We start from the raw sequence: 12,020 nt of genomic DNA on the forward strand, positions 1-12,020 counted from the left end.
AGGTCGGGAGTATGTTGGGTCTCTTCATACACACGTGCGGCTATCAGGCCACGGCCCCTGTGTGGCACGCAGCTGGAGCCACCTGCCCAAGGGTGGCACGGCACGTGTCCGCATGTGCATAGGTGGCTGCGTTATCCGTGAGAGGCATGGCCCATGTGCGCGGTCCCTGGTCTCCCTCCCCACTTCCCCCTGGGTAGGGGACAGTGCTGGCATTTACCTGGTATGGCCTCCCCAGACGACCCTGCCGACTCCGGTGCCGGGATAGCTGGTGGTAGCCTTTCTGCTGCACCCAGGTCAGGGCCCTCAGCTCCCAGCTTGCTGCCCCCCGGGCTAGCGCGGACCACCCCGCCCCCCAGGATTCAGCCAAGGGCTGGGAAGTAGGGGCAGGTGGTAGCCCCTGATGCAGTGCTGCCCCTAGTGGCCCTGGTGTATGGCTGCCTGAGCTCCTTTATTTTCAGGTGCAGCTGCTCCTGGGTGCGCCTGTGTCCCTTGCAGGCCATGGAGGCCGCTATGCGGCCATAGATGGTGGCATTCCTTTGACTGGTGTGGAGATCACGGACATTGGGGGCCTCCCCCCACACCTCAATGAGGTCCATGATCTCCGCACCAGTCCAGGTGGGGGCGTGCCGTCTATGGCCCCTGGCTGGCCCCTGGGCACTGGGGGACTGGGCGGGGGACACTGGACTGGTGATGGCTGCCCGGCTCATCGTCTGACCACTGGGTGCAGAGCTGTCAGGGCTGTCTGTCTGCATGCAGGCCTCTGGCTCGCACGTGCCCAGTGGCCAGACTCTACCCCTTTAAGGGCCCGGGGCTGGGGGAGAGGAGAGGAGTTTTCCTGGTTTGACCCAGAGTGGCCACCAGGGCTCCTTGGGAGGGCTGAAGGCCCCCTATTTTGAATTAAGTGTCTACACAGCACTTAATTCAAATTAGCTATTTCGAATTTGGCATTACTCCTTGTAGAATGAGGTTTACCAAATTCAAAATATGTGCTCCACTATTTCGAATTAAATTCGAAATAGCGGTTTGCATGTGTAGACACTATTGAGGTTAATTCGAAATAACAGCCGTTATTTCGAATTAACTTTGTAGTGTAGACATACTCTAGTTGATGTACTGTAGACATACTCAGGGGCTGTGTCTACATTGGCACCCCTTTCCGGAAAAGGGATGCTAATGTAGACTTCGGAATTGCAAATTCCGCGGGGGATTTAAATATCCCCCGCGGCATTTGCATTTACATGGCTGCTGCTTTTTTCCAGCTTGGGGATAAGCTGGAGAAAAGCGCCAGTCTAGACGTGATTCTCCGGAAAATAAGCCCTTTTCCGGAGGATTTCTTATTCCTACTAGACTGGCCGGAAAAAAGCGGCAGCCGTGTAAATGCAAATGCCGCGGGGGATATTTAAGTCCCCTGCGGAATTTGCAATTCCGAAGTCTACATTAGCATCCCTTTTCCGGAAAGGTGTGCCAATGTAGACACAGCCTAGGAAAACGAACTGTAAGAATAGCGAAGAAAGGTTGTGTAGTTCTTGTCACTGGAAATTTTTAAGAACATGTTAGATAAATATCTGTCAGAGATATTGTAGATATTTGTAAGCACTTACACACTGTTTGTGCCATAGATTACTATCCCTTCTTCCTTGTTAAGTAATGGATTTACACTTTCCTTCATCCTACTTCTACTGATTTTATATAACCTTTTTATTGCCTTTTATGTCTCTCTCTGGTTGTAACTCATTCTATGCTTCTCTGATTTTGTCCCTACATGCTTCTGCTCTTCTTTTATACTTATCTTAGCAATTGGTCCTTGTTTTCACTCTTTTTATTATTCCTTTTTAATTTTCAGGTAATTAAAGAGCTCCTGATGCAGTTTATTTATTTCTTCCCATCTTTCCTCTGATTTGGGATAGTTTGTGGTTATTCCTTTAATGTTGTCCCTTTGAGAATTCTAGCTGCCCTTAACTGTTTCTCTTAAGATTTCTTTCCCTTGGGACATTGTTTGCTGTTTCTCTACTAAACAAAAGAGGCAGGTGAATGGCATTGAAGGAGATTTTGAACATTGCGATTTTGATTTTTTCCATATTGTTTGAGCATCTCTACTGGCTAGAAGAGAAAAGCTGAATATCTCGCCAAAAAAAAAATCTGATTTTGGTGCCAACTTGCAAAAAAATAACTAAAACTATTCACTAAGAACTAAATAATTAATAATAATAGTTAGCATTAGCACAGAGAAGTAGGTGGACACTGGAAGGGTTCATTCTTGCTGTCACAGGAGGCAAAAAGGAACTGAGGGATAGCAGGGATTGTTCCACCTTTTATGCTCTTGGGTGGCAGGTGCAACATACAGCGGGCATAGCCCTATTGGGCACTACTGGCCAAAAGATTCGTTTGTACAAATAGGGTGCATGAGCACTAAGAGGAGAATCCATGTGCACTCTTCAGAAGAAACAAAGGGCTTGTCTTCACTGAACTGTTAGCTCAAGGTGTAACTTGAATTTTTCCCTAACCTGATTCCTGTACACAAACAAAAACAAACCTCTAGCCAAATTAAGTGATGCTTTACATTTCAGCTAGATAGTGTCTTGGAGAATTGTGGTGTGTATGTGTTAAAGTTTGAGTACTGCTGTGCTAGTAATGCAACAAGATGCAGGAACTTGAATTACAGCAACTTATTACTGTCTCACAGAATCACTTTGATAATCCAATCACTCTGTGTAGCTTGAATGGTGTTTTGCAGTATGGTCACTCTTACTTTCCTCTCACTTGGGCTAGGTATGGGGATCTCACGTGCAAGGTATGGGTCAAAGCCAGGGTCTGAGTTATAAGGGACATAATCTGAGTTCAGTTCAGTTCAGAGGGTCCAAGGCCAAAAGTAGCAGTAGAATGTCACACCATACTATCAGATTGGAATCAAGGTCAATGCGTTTGCACTATGTCAGAGCCAAATGACTCTGCCAAAGTAAGGTTAGTAGAACAGAGGCAGGGTAAGCTGCCAGTAGTGGAGTGGAAAAATAGGAACCAAAGCAGGATAAGGAGTTAGGATCAGAGCAGTGGACCAGGAACCAGAAGGAAGGCTTGGCTTCATGAACAGGACTGGGCCAGAAACCAGCAATGAGGCAAGGTATGAGTAGTGTGCAGCAGGAAGCTAGAAAGCCACCTGGGTGCACAGACAGCCACTGCATGTTGTCCATAGGGCAAACAGACAATGCAGTAGGCTCTGCCAGTCAGGACATCAATGACTTATTGAAGTTGACATTTATAATCCAATTTAACAAAGCTGAACATGCATGTCCTCACTAAGCACATTCAGTTGACAGAGTATATGCCCACTACCATGGCTAACATTGACTCACGCAGTGATGCACTGTGACTAGCCATCCCACAGTTTCTGCTGCTCATTTGAATTTTGAGTTAGGCTCTCAATGCCTGATTGGACAAAAACATTGTCATGGGTGGTTCTGGGTACTTGATGTCAACTTCCCACGATGTACTTACTCCCCCCACCCTTCTCTTTCTCCTTGAAAACAATGGTAAACAATCATTTTGCACCCTTTTTTCCCCAGGTTATCCACACAGACACCATAATATGGCAATCATGGACCATGATGTCGAAGGGTTTGAGAAGAAAGTCTACATAGCTGGATAGACCAGTAGTGAGCGTGCCAATACCAGAGATGATGGGACGTCTGGGGTGTCCAGGTTTATGGATCTTTGGAAGCAGACAGAACAATCTTGGTCGGGGGTCAGAAAGTGTTTCTGTGTGGATTTGTTCCCGAGTAGCTGTGGGGAGGCTTTTAAGGAGATAGTGTAGTTTCTTTTGGTATTCCGAGGTGGGATCAGAGGAGAGAAGTTTGTAAAATGTGGTGGTCAAGGATAAATTCACAGAGTTCAGCCACCAGTTGTGCTGTGGCATCATCAGGGATACTGACAGCTTGTACTCCATCTGCATTTGGGATGTTTGCATAGAGAGCCTCTACATCCATGGTGGCTAGGATGGTGTTTTCTGGAAGATTTCCAAGGCATTGTAGTTTTCTCAGGAAATCCGTAGTGTCACGGAGGTAACTGGGAATGCTAGTGGCGTAGGTCTGCTATCAGGTTGGCAGTGGTGTCCTCTGGGATAGTGTTTCTAATTGCTTGTAATCCGTCTTCATGTGGGATGTTGGTGTATAGAGCTTCTACATCCATGGTGGCAAGGATGGTGTTATTGGGGAGGTTATCGATATTTTGTAGTTTCCTTAGGAAGTCAGTAGTGTCTCGGAGATAGCTGGGGGTGTTGGTTGCGAAGGGTTTGAGAAGAGAGTCTACATAGCTGGATAGACCAGTAGTGAGCGTGCCAAACTACACTGTCTCCTTAAAAGCCTCCCCACAGCTACTCGGGAACAAATCCACACAGAAACACCTTCTGACCCCCGACCAGGATTGTTCTATCTGCTTCCCAAGATCCATAAACCTGGACACCCCGGACGTCCCATCATCTCTGGTATTGGCACGCTCACTACTGGTCTATCCTGGACACTCTCCGGGGGGGCGGATTGAACAAAGACCCCAACTATCTTACCCATTACCAGCATAGCTTCCCCAATTATCACCTCTAATACCATTAGCTCACAGAGATCTAACTTTCCACACCGCTAATATCATTAACTCACAGACACTTACCTTCCTTCCTTCCCCTCCCCCCGCATCCGCCTTCTGTTCTGAAATGTGATTTGTCCTTTTCATATGTGTTCATTTTTTTTAATTGTATCCTTTGGTATATATGGTTGTGACTATTTTCTTCCACTATTTGATCTGAGGAAGTGGGTCTGGCCCACGAAAGCTCATCATCTAATAAACCATCTTGTTAGTCTTTAAAGTGCTACATTGTCCTGCATTTTCCTTCAGCTATACCAGACTAACACGGCTACATTTCTATTACTATTCAAAGTGTAGATGTGGCTGTATTTTGGCTGTGGACAAGGCAGCCACTGAGGAACCTTCAGACCTGGGTTTCAGGTCAATGGATCCTCACAGCAGGAGTCCTGTAGAAAATGGCTTCATGCACTATAAAGGCCTGATTCATTCCCTGTACACTGTCCATCTTGCACACTACATGAGGCATGGATTCTGTGCAAAAATACCATGAGATCATGTAATTAAAGACATAATGCATATATAGAAGGAGGCTTAATTTCGGTTACATAGGCAACCCTAATTTTGACTGTTTGGTCCACATCCCTAAAGGTACTGAGATGCCTAAAACCGATTAATTTCAATGGGAGTTAGGTATCTAAATATCTTTGGGTACGTCTACACTACAGCGCTAGTTCGAACTAACTTAGTTCGAATTAGTTAATTCGAACTAAGCTAGTTCGAACTAACGCATCTAGAACTAAAAACTAGTTCGAACTAGCGTTTTGCTAGTTCGAACTAGCAAGTCCACATTGAGTGGACTCTGAACAGGGCTTAAGGATGGCCGGAAGCAGTGCCGGCAGGGCATAAAAGGAGGACTTAGAGCGTGGAGATGCTGTCTCAGGCTAGCCGAGGGCTGCGCTTAAAGGGTCCCGACCCCCACCCCGGACACACAGTTCTAAGGGGTGCCCCGCTTGCAAAGAAGTTCTGGCTTGGAGTGCCCTGAGTGCCCACACTGGGCACATCACACCACTCGGCCATCAGCCCGGCTGCACTTGCCGCAGGCTGCCCCAGAAGCCCGCAGAGCCAGCCCAGTCCTCCCCATCGGGGGCTCGTACCCCATTCCTCCCTCACCTCCTTCCACTTACCCTTCCTTAGCCCCCCTTCTTATTGATGTACAAAATAAAGATAACGTTTCTTCCAACATTGACTCTGTCTTTATTGAAAAAAAACTGGGGGAGACTGGGAAAAGGAGGTGGGAGAGGGGAAGAGAAAGGCTGGGAGAGGGGAGGGCAACTAACATGATCAGGGGTTGGGAACAGGTCCCAGATGAAGAAAGGCTACAGAGACTGGGACTGTTCAGCTTAGAAAAGAGGAGACGGAGGGGGGACAGGATAGAGGTCTCTAAAAGCAGGGTTTGGGTGGAGAGGGTGCATTCAGAAAAGTTCTTCATGAGTTCCCATAAAGAAGGACTAGAGGACACCAAAGGAAAGGAATGGGTAGCAGGCTTGAAACTAGTAAGAGAAAGTTGTTGTTGTTCTTGACAAAGCAAATAGTTAACCTGTGGAACTCCTTGCTGCAGGAGGCTGTGAAGGCTACAACTAGAACAGAGTTTAAAGGGAAGTGAGATCAAGTGATGGAGGTTGGGTCCATGGAGTCCTATTAGCCAGAGGGTAGGAGTGGTGTCCCTGCCCAAAGTTTGTGGAAGGCTGGAGAGGGATGGCACGAGACAAATGGCTTGGTCATTGTCTTCGGTCCATCCCCTCCAGGGTCCCTAGGGTTGGCCGATGTTGGCAGACAGGCTACTGGGCTAGATGGACCTTTGGTCTGACCCAGGACGGCCATTGTAAGCTCAGGGCTCAGTGTCGGGGGTCTCAGTGGACCCCCTTGATTTTCATGCACACCTGGTCCTGGGTGGCCAGGCTGGCAGCTCTCCTGCCCTAGACGGCCACTTTCCTGTGCCTAGTGCGGAGATCGTGGACGAGGTCCACGATGTCCGCACTAGCCCAGGAAGGTGCCCGCCTCTTGCGGTCCAGGGCAAGCTCCCGGGAGCCGCCAGCCTGGTCCCGGGAAGAGGGGGTGGGCTGGGGGGCATCGGGTGGGTGGCTCTGTGCCGTGCCAGGTGCAGGGTCTGCTAGCTGGGTGCTGGCAGGCTTGCACCTGGCACGGGCACCGTAGCCAGCCCGTGCCCCTTTAAGGGGTCCGGGGCCGGGAGGGGGGCATAGAGTTTCCCTGGTGTTGGCCAGAGTGGCCACCAGGGAAACCTGGGGAGGGCTAGCCTCCCACTAGTTCGAACTAAAGGGCTACACAGCCCTTAGTTCGAACTAGCTAGTTCGAACTAGGCGTTAGTCCTCGTAAAATGAGGTTTACCTAGTTTGAACTAAGCGCTCCGCTAGTTCGATTCAAATTCGAACTAGCGGAGCGCTAGTGTAGCACCTATTAAAGTTAGTTCGAACTAACGTCCGTTAGTTCGAACTAACTTTGTAGTGTAGACATACCCTTTGAAGATCTGGGGCTTCTTCCAAATGTTTGATTTTGCAACCTAATGTTATTTTAATGTAGTTTTCCCCCAATCTAATAATAGATTAGTTTGAAACACAAGAAAAAGCTTTGAGGGGAAACTTTTACTGCTACTGCATGAGGTGATCCTGTTGTGTGGATAAATAATGGACTTCATTGTCCATATTTCTCAATCTGGCATCTTTTATGAGTTAAAAAACTTAAAGAAAAAATGGAATATGAATATTTTTAAATATATATGCTTATTAAAGATATGAACCACAAAACTTTGCTGATACTTTATATTAGAAGTTTCTATTTAGCAAGCTGGAGTAAAGTGTACATACTTTGAAATTCTGAGCTTTTATAACCAAATCCCAAAGTTTTGCTGCTTCCAAGTGTCTTGGTAGTTCTGTAAGCTGTTTTAACTTGAAACCTGGGTATCTATAATTCTAAAAGGAAAAATGATTAATTCTTAATTATTGCACTCCTGATATATTCTCAGAAGAGAGAGAGAGAGAGAGAGAGAGAGAGAGAGACTATCTCTTCAAATATATCCACAATATTTTTTTCTAAACTGAAACTGAAGACAGTTACCCTACAATGGAAATGTTCCATTGTTGGGAGTCCCATTTTTTTCAGTAGCATTTTCTTTACCAATTGCTTTCTTTGATGGCCCAGAGTCAGGGTATGTCTGCACTGCAGAGTTTTTCTGGAAAAATGGCCGTTTTTCCAGAAGAATTACACTTACGTCCACACTGCAATTGAATTCTTTCAACAGAAAGTCGAAAGAATGCAGGGGTTTTTCTGACAGTGGTAAACCTCTTTCTATGAGGAATAATCCTTTTTCCGAAAGAGCTCTTTCAGAAAAAGGCATGTGGACAGGGAAGAGGGGGTTGTTTTTTTTCAAAAGAAGAGGCTTCCAGTAAAAAGCACAGGTGCCCTCGTGGCCACTCCGTCCATAGTAATCACAACTTAAATGCAAGATAGCATCCAATCAATGTGGACATTATCTTTCGAAAAAGCAGATCGCATTTTCTGTGTGGACACTCTCTTTCGAAAGAAGTTTTTCTGGAAGATCTCTTCTGGAAAAGCTTCTCCTGAAAGAAGCCTACAGTCTAGACATAGCCTCAGTAAGAGGTCCAGTTATCGATCATTCAAGGTACATCAAGGAATTGTTCCCTGATCATTAGTAAATATTTTGCCTTTATGTACTTGTCTCAAAATTATTTAGTGTGAAACTCCAGTCAAGGTGTTTTGCTTTGTTTTTATATTTAAGTCAGCAATATTTTCTACTTCTCAGACTCTGCCTTCATTTCCATGATATTGCAGTCATTCTGTTAATTGTGTAGCAAATGCATAGCAGATAGTGTCCCAGCAGAGTCCATGGCTGTAGTTAAAAAAAAATCTCCTTCTGCATGACATCACCTTGTATAATTGGAATATGATGTATGATTTTCATTTTACGCCAGGAAGTGGATCAGTTTATATTTCAGAGCACAGAAAGCAAAATAAAATTAATAAAAATGCTTAGCATTTATAAATGTGTTCGGATCTATGCAGATATTACCACTCTATTTGATAATACCACTCTTGTGAGATAAGTGGGTCCTGATCTAGTGATGTCAGTAAAATTACTTATGCAATGCATAGGAGCGTCTTTTGGCTCTTTACTTTAGGGAAGTCTCAAAAAAACCACAGAACCTGATTTGCTATTTTTCTTACCTTAATTAGCTCATTAATGAATTATGATAGAAATTTACATCTGTTTTTATTTCATATTATTTCCATGAAATTTGCTCAGTTAATATTTTAGTGCTCAGTTCCACAATACTGACACCTATTACTAACTTTACTTATGCAAATAATTACATTGATGCCTCTAATGTAGGGGTGGGCAATAGCATGGCAGTAGTCCTTTAGGGTTAGCCCCAGGCGGGCCACCACCGCTATATTTACCTGCACAGCCGCAGGTACCAGCAATCGCAGCTTCTGTTGGCCATGGATTCCTGGTGAATAGGAGCAGTGGGAATCAGCGCAGACTGAGACATCACTTCCTACAGCTCACATTGACTGGGAACAACAATCCATGGCCAATAGGAGCTGCAATTGCCAGTACCTGCAGTCATGCAGGTAAATATAGTGATGGGGGCCTGCTAGGAGCTAACCCTAGCAAATTAGATCCGGCCACTGGGCCAGTATTTGACCACTCCTGCTCTAATGGAAGATGTCGTAATCTTTGGCCCAGTGGTCCCTTGTAGCCAGATTTGGTTAAAGGATCCTTTAACTTATGGCAGAAGCAGACTTAGGGGGCTGGAGAAAATATTCTGGGGGCAGGGTGGCTCAGCAGGGGCATATCTATGAGTGGGCCTAGGTGGGCTCACCCAGTTAGCACCCAATTAAGTCCATCATACTAGTAGTGAAGGGGCTCCTTCTGGCAGAGAGAGATTTCTGGGAGACTGAGTCCCCTCTAGCATTAGCTACCCACTGGCTACAAGTAGCCCCAAACAGCCATAGGAATCAGGACAATTTAAAACTGACACACAGCCACCTTTGCTTCCTCCATAGATCCCTCGTTAAACACAGATTGGAAAAATCCAAAAATTAGGCCCCAAGTATTCATATATGACATGTCAATTAAATCAACACATTCATAGAACCTTGCAAATCTCAGATATCCGCTTTTTATCCATGGGTGTCCACAGCTCACTTTTGCAGATATAGATGCAAATGTAGAGACAAATTTTGTATCTAGAACACTACACATTTGAAAATAACTGCTTTATATCTGTGGGTATACACATACACAGATGTCAATGACATATACATGCTCACTTATGCAGACATAGATGTGGGTGCAGATACAAATTTTGTATCCATGCAGGGCTCTACACATTCATACCACAATTGGATTTTCCAGTATGTGGTATATCTAAATGTACATAATTAATAAAAATAAGATTGGATCTTTATATATATATATATATATATATATATATATATATATAGGATCATTATATATATGACCTAATTCTGTCTTCCTTTATTTCCCTAAATTGTCATTGATTTACATACTATTGGTTTGATTTAATACTGCAATCTACTTTATGATATGTTTAGCAAATATACCTTAACATTTTTTCTGCTTGATTCCTCACTGATGTTTTTATCGACCTAAAAAATATTTTAAACAAACCATTCAAAAGTAATATTAAATGTACTTCTTACCATGAATTAAACATTTTGTATTCTCAGACAAAGGGAAATACTTTCAGCTAAGTCAGGAATTAAAACAGTCTAAATATAACTTCAACTTGAAAAATATGACTGTAGGAGTTAATTGCAGAAGAACTTTGTACGTGCAAGTTTAGGAGTGGTGAGGCCTGCATTCTTTCCCTCCTTTCCCTTTCCCCTATATCTGATGAGCCAGAAGCAAGTCTTTGGGAACATACACCATTTAAGATAAGCATTGTTGCCAGTATAGCAAGAACAAGTATAAGATAAAGGGAAAGGACAAGAATGCATAAACAATTCTGTTTACCCTAACATACTGATCATGTAAACAAGGCCAAAGAACAAGTAGAACTAGATCAGAACCAGATCAATAACTAACAGCTGAGCCCTACATCAGCACGTAATGAGTAACCCCTGGAAATTTCCAAACTGAAAAACAAGGCAAGAGAACTGTATTTAAGGCTGCACCAAAGCACAGCAATTTGGACCTCATCGATGGGCTTTGGGTACCGGCGCCTCAGAAGCTGAGACAACCTCCCACTTCGTCTGCAGCCAACTTGGGATCCCCAGCTAGCAGGAAGGGACATAAGATATGCCACTTCTTTGTTATGTTGCCCTTCTAGTGAAGGGGTGCAGCTGTTAGCTGTCAGGAAATAACTGCTTGTGTTTGACAGATACCTGCGTAGCGTTTTTTGTACTTTGAGAACCCAGTGTCGGACCTGAGACTTACTCTTGCCAGTAACAATGACATGCGGCATTCAAAAGCCTTAGGTCTATCTTATCTATACTACAAAATATTATCTGACAATATAAAACATGATCATATTTTTGAGTAGTTTTATCTATGTAATCATATAGGGCAGGCCACAATCTCTGTCTGAAATGCATGACAGAAGCTCCTTTGAAAAATTAGGTCTTTACCAGTATTCCCTGAAAGATTTTCCATCCACGATGGGAGTGAGTTTAATCTTGTGCACCAATATTGATGCCATGTGCATTTGTTTGGATGTGTGCCACTGGGGGAGAGACCTAACTGCCATGGCTGGCTTGGCCCCTGGCCTTCCTCCAAGAAACCGACCGTGAAAGTGGGCTGAGAGACTGCGATCTGCATGGACTGCGCTGCCCTGGCCCTCCTCCGGCAGCCAGAGGATGGTCAAGAGGTTTAGGCTGGCTGCAGCCAGGACGGGAGGGGCTCAGAGGCCTGGGATGGCTGCGGCCCCAGCCCGCCCCTTCTAGGTGTCTGTGGAGAGAGCTGGGCCTGCCTAACCCCAGAGACGGGGCTTGGCAAGCGTAGTGAACAGGGGTCAAAACACCCCAATGTGTGTATATAAAATTTAATTATGTTAGAAAAAATATTAAAAACTGGATATTTAAAAATGTGCTTGACTCTGCACCCACTCACCCAGAAAACCACTCAGTTTGCTGGCTGCTGTCCCCAACAAACACTATGCATGCCCCTCTACCTGTGCCCCCATCAGGGCCACACACAGCCACCTGGTACCAGGATAGGCCTGGCTAACTGCCTACTCCCACAAATGCAAGAGAGTTACTCACCCTGTTCAGTAACAGGGGTTCTTCGAGATGTGTGTCCCCGTGAGTGTTCCTCATGCTGGCAACTGGAGATGTTTTCAGCAGCATCCTGCTGTGCCGTATCCATGCCTTGGCACCTCCTTGTGCCA

The 12,020-nt window shown here is 45.1% G+C and overlaps 1 protein-coding gene across 2 annotated transcripts in view; it reads right to left on the reverse strand.

Moving 5' to 3' along the window:
* The window catches only part of FAM227B (family with sequence similarity 227 member B), a 221,390-nt gene that overhangs the window by 177,660 nt on the left and 31,710 nt on the right, over positions 1-12,020 (reverse strand). For both annotated transcript variants that reach the window (XM_089782043.1, XM_089782044.1), the window contains exons 5-6: positions 10,237-10,281; positions 7,455-7,559 (exon numbers count right to left, since the gene is read on the reverse strand). In XM_089782043.1, the coding sequence (XP_089638169.1) occupies positions 7,455-7,559; positions 10,237-10,281 (150 nt within the window). The remainder of the gene's footprint in view (positions 1-7,454; positions 7,560-10,236; positions 10,282-12,020) is intronic.

This window comes from Pelodiscus sinensis, chromosome 14, assembly GCF_052426305.1.
Source record: "Pelodiscus sinensis isolate ZL-2025 chromosome 14, ASM5242630v1, whole genome shotgun sequence".
In the NCBI taxonomy this organism is placed as follows: domain Eukaryota; kingdom Metazoa; phylum Chordata; order Testudines; family Trionychidae; genus Pelodiscus; species Pelodiscus sinensis.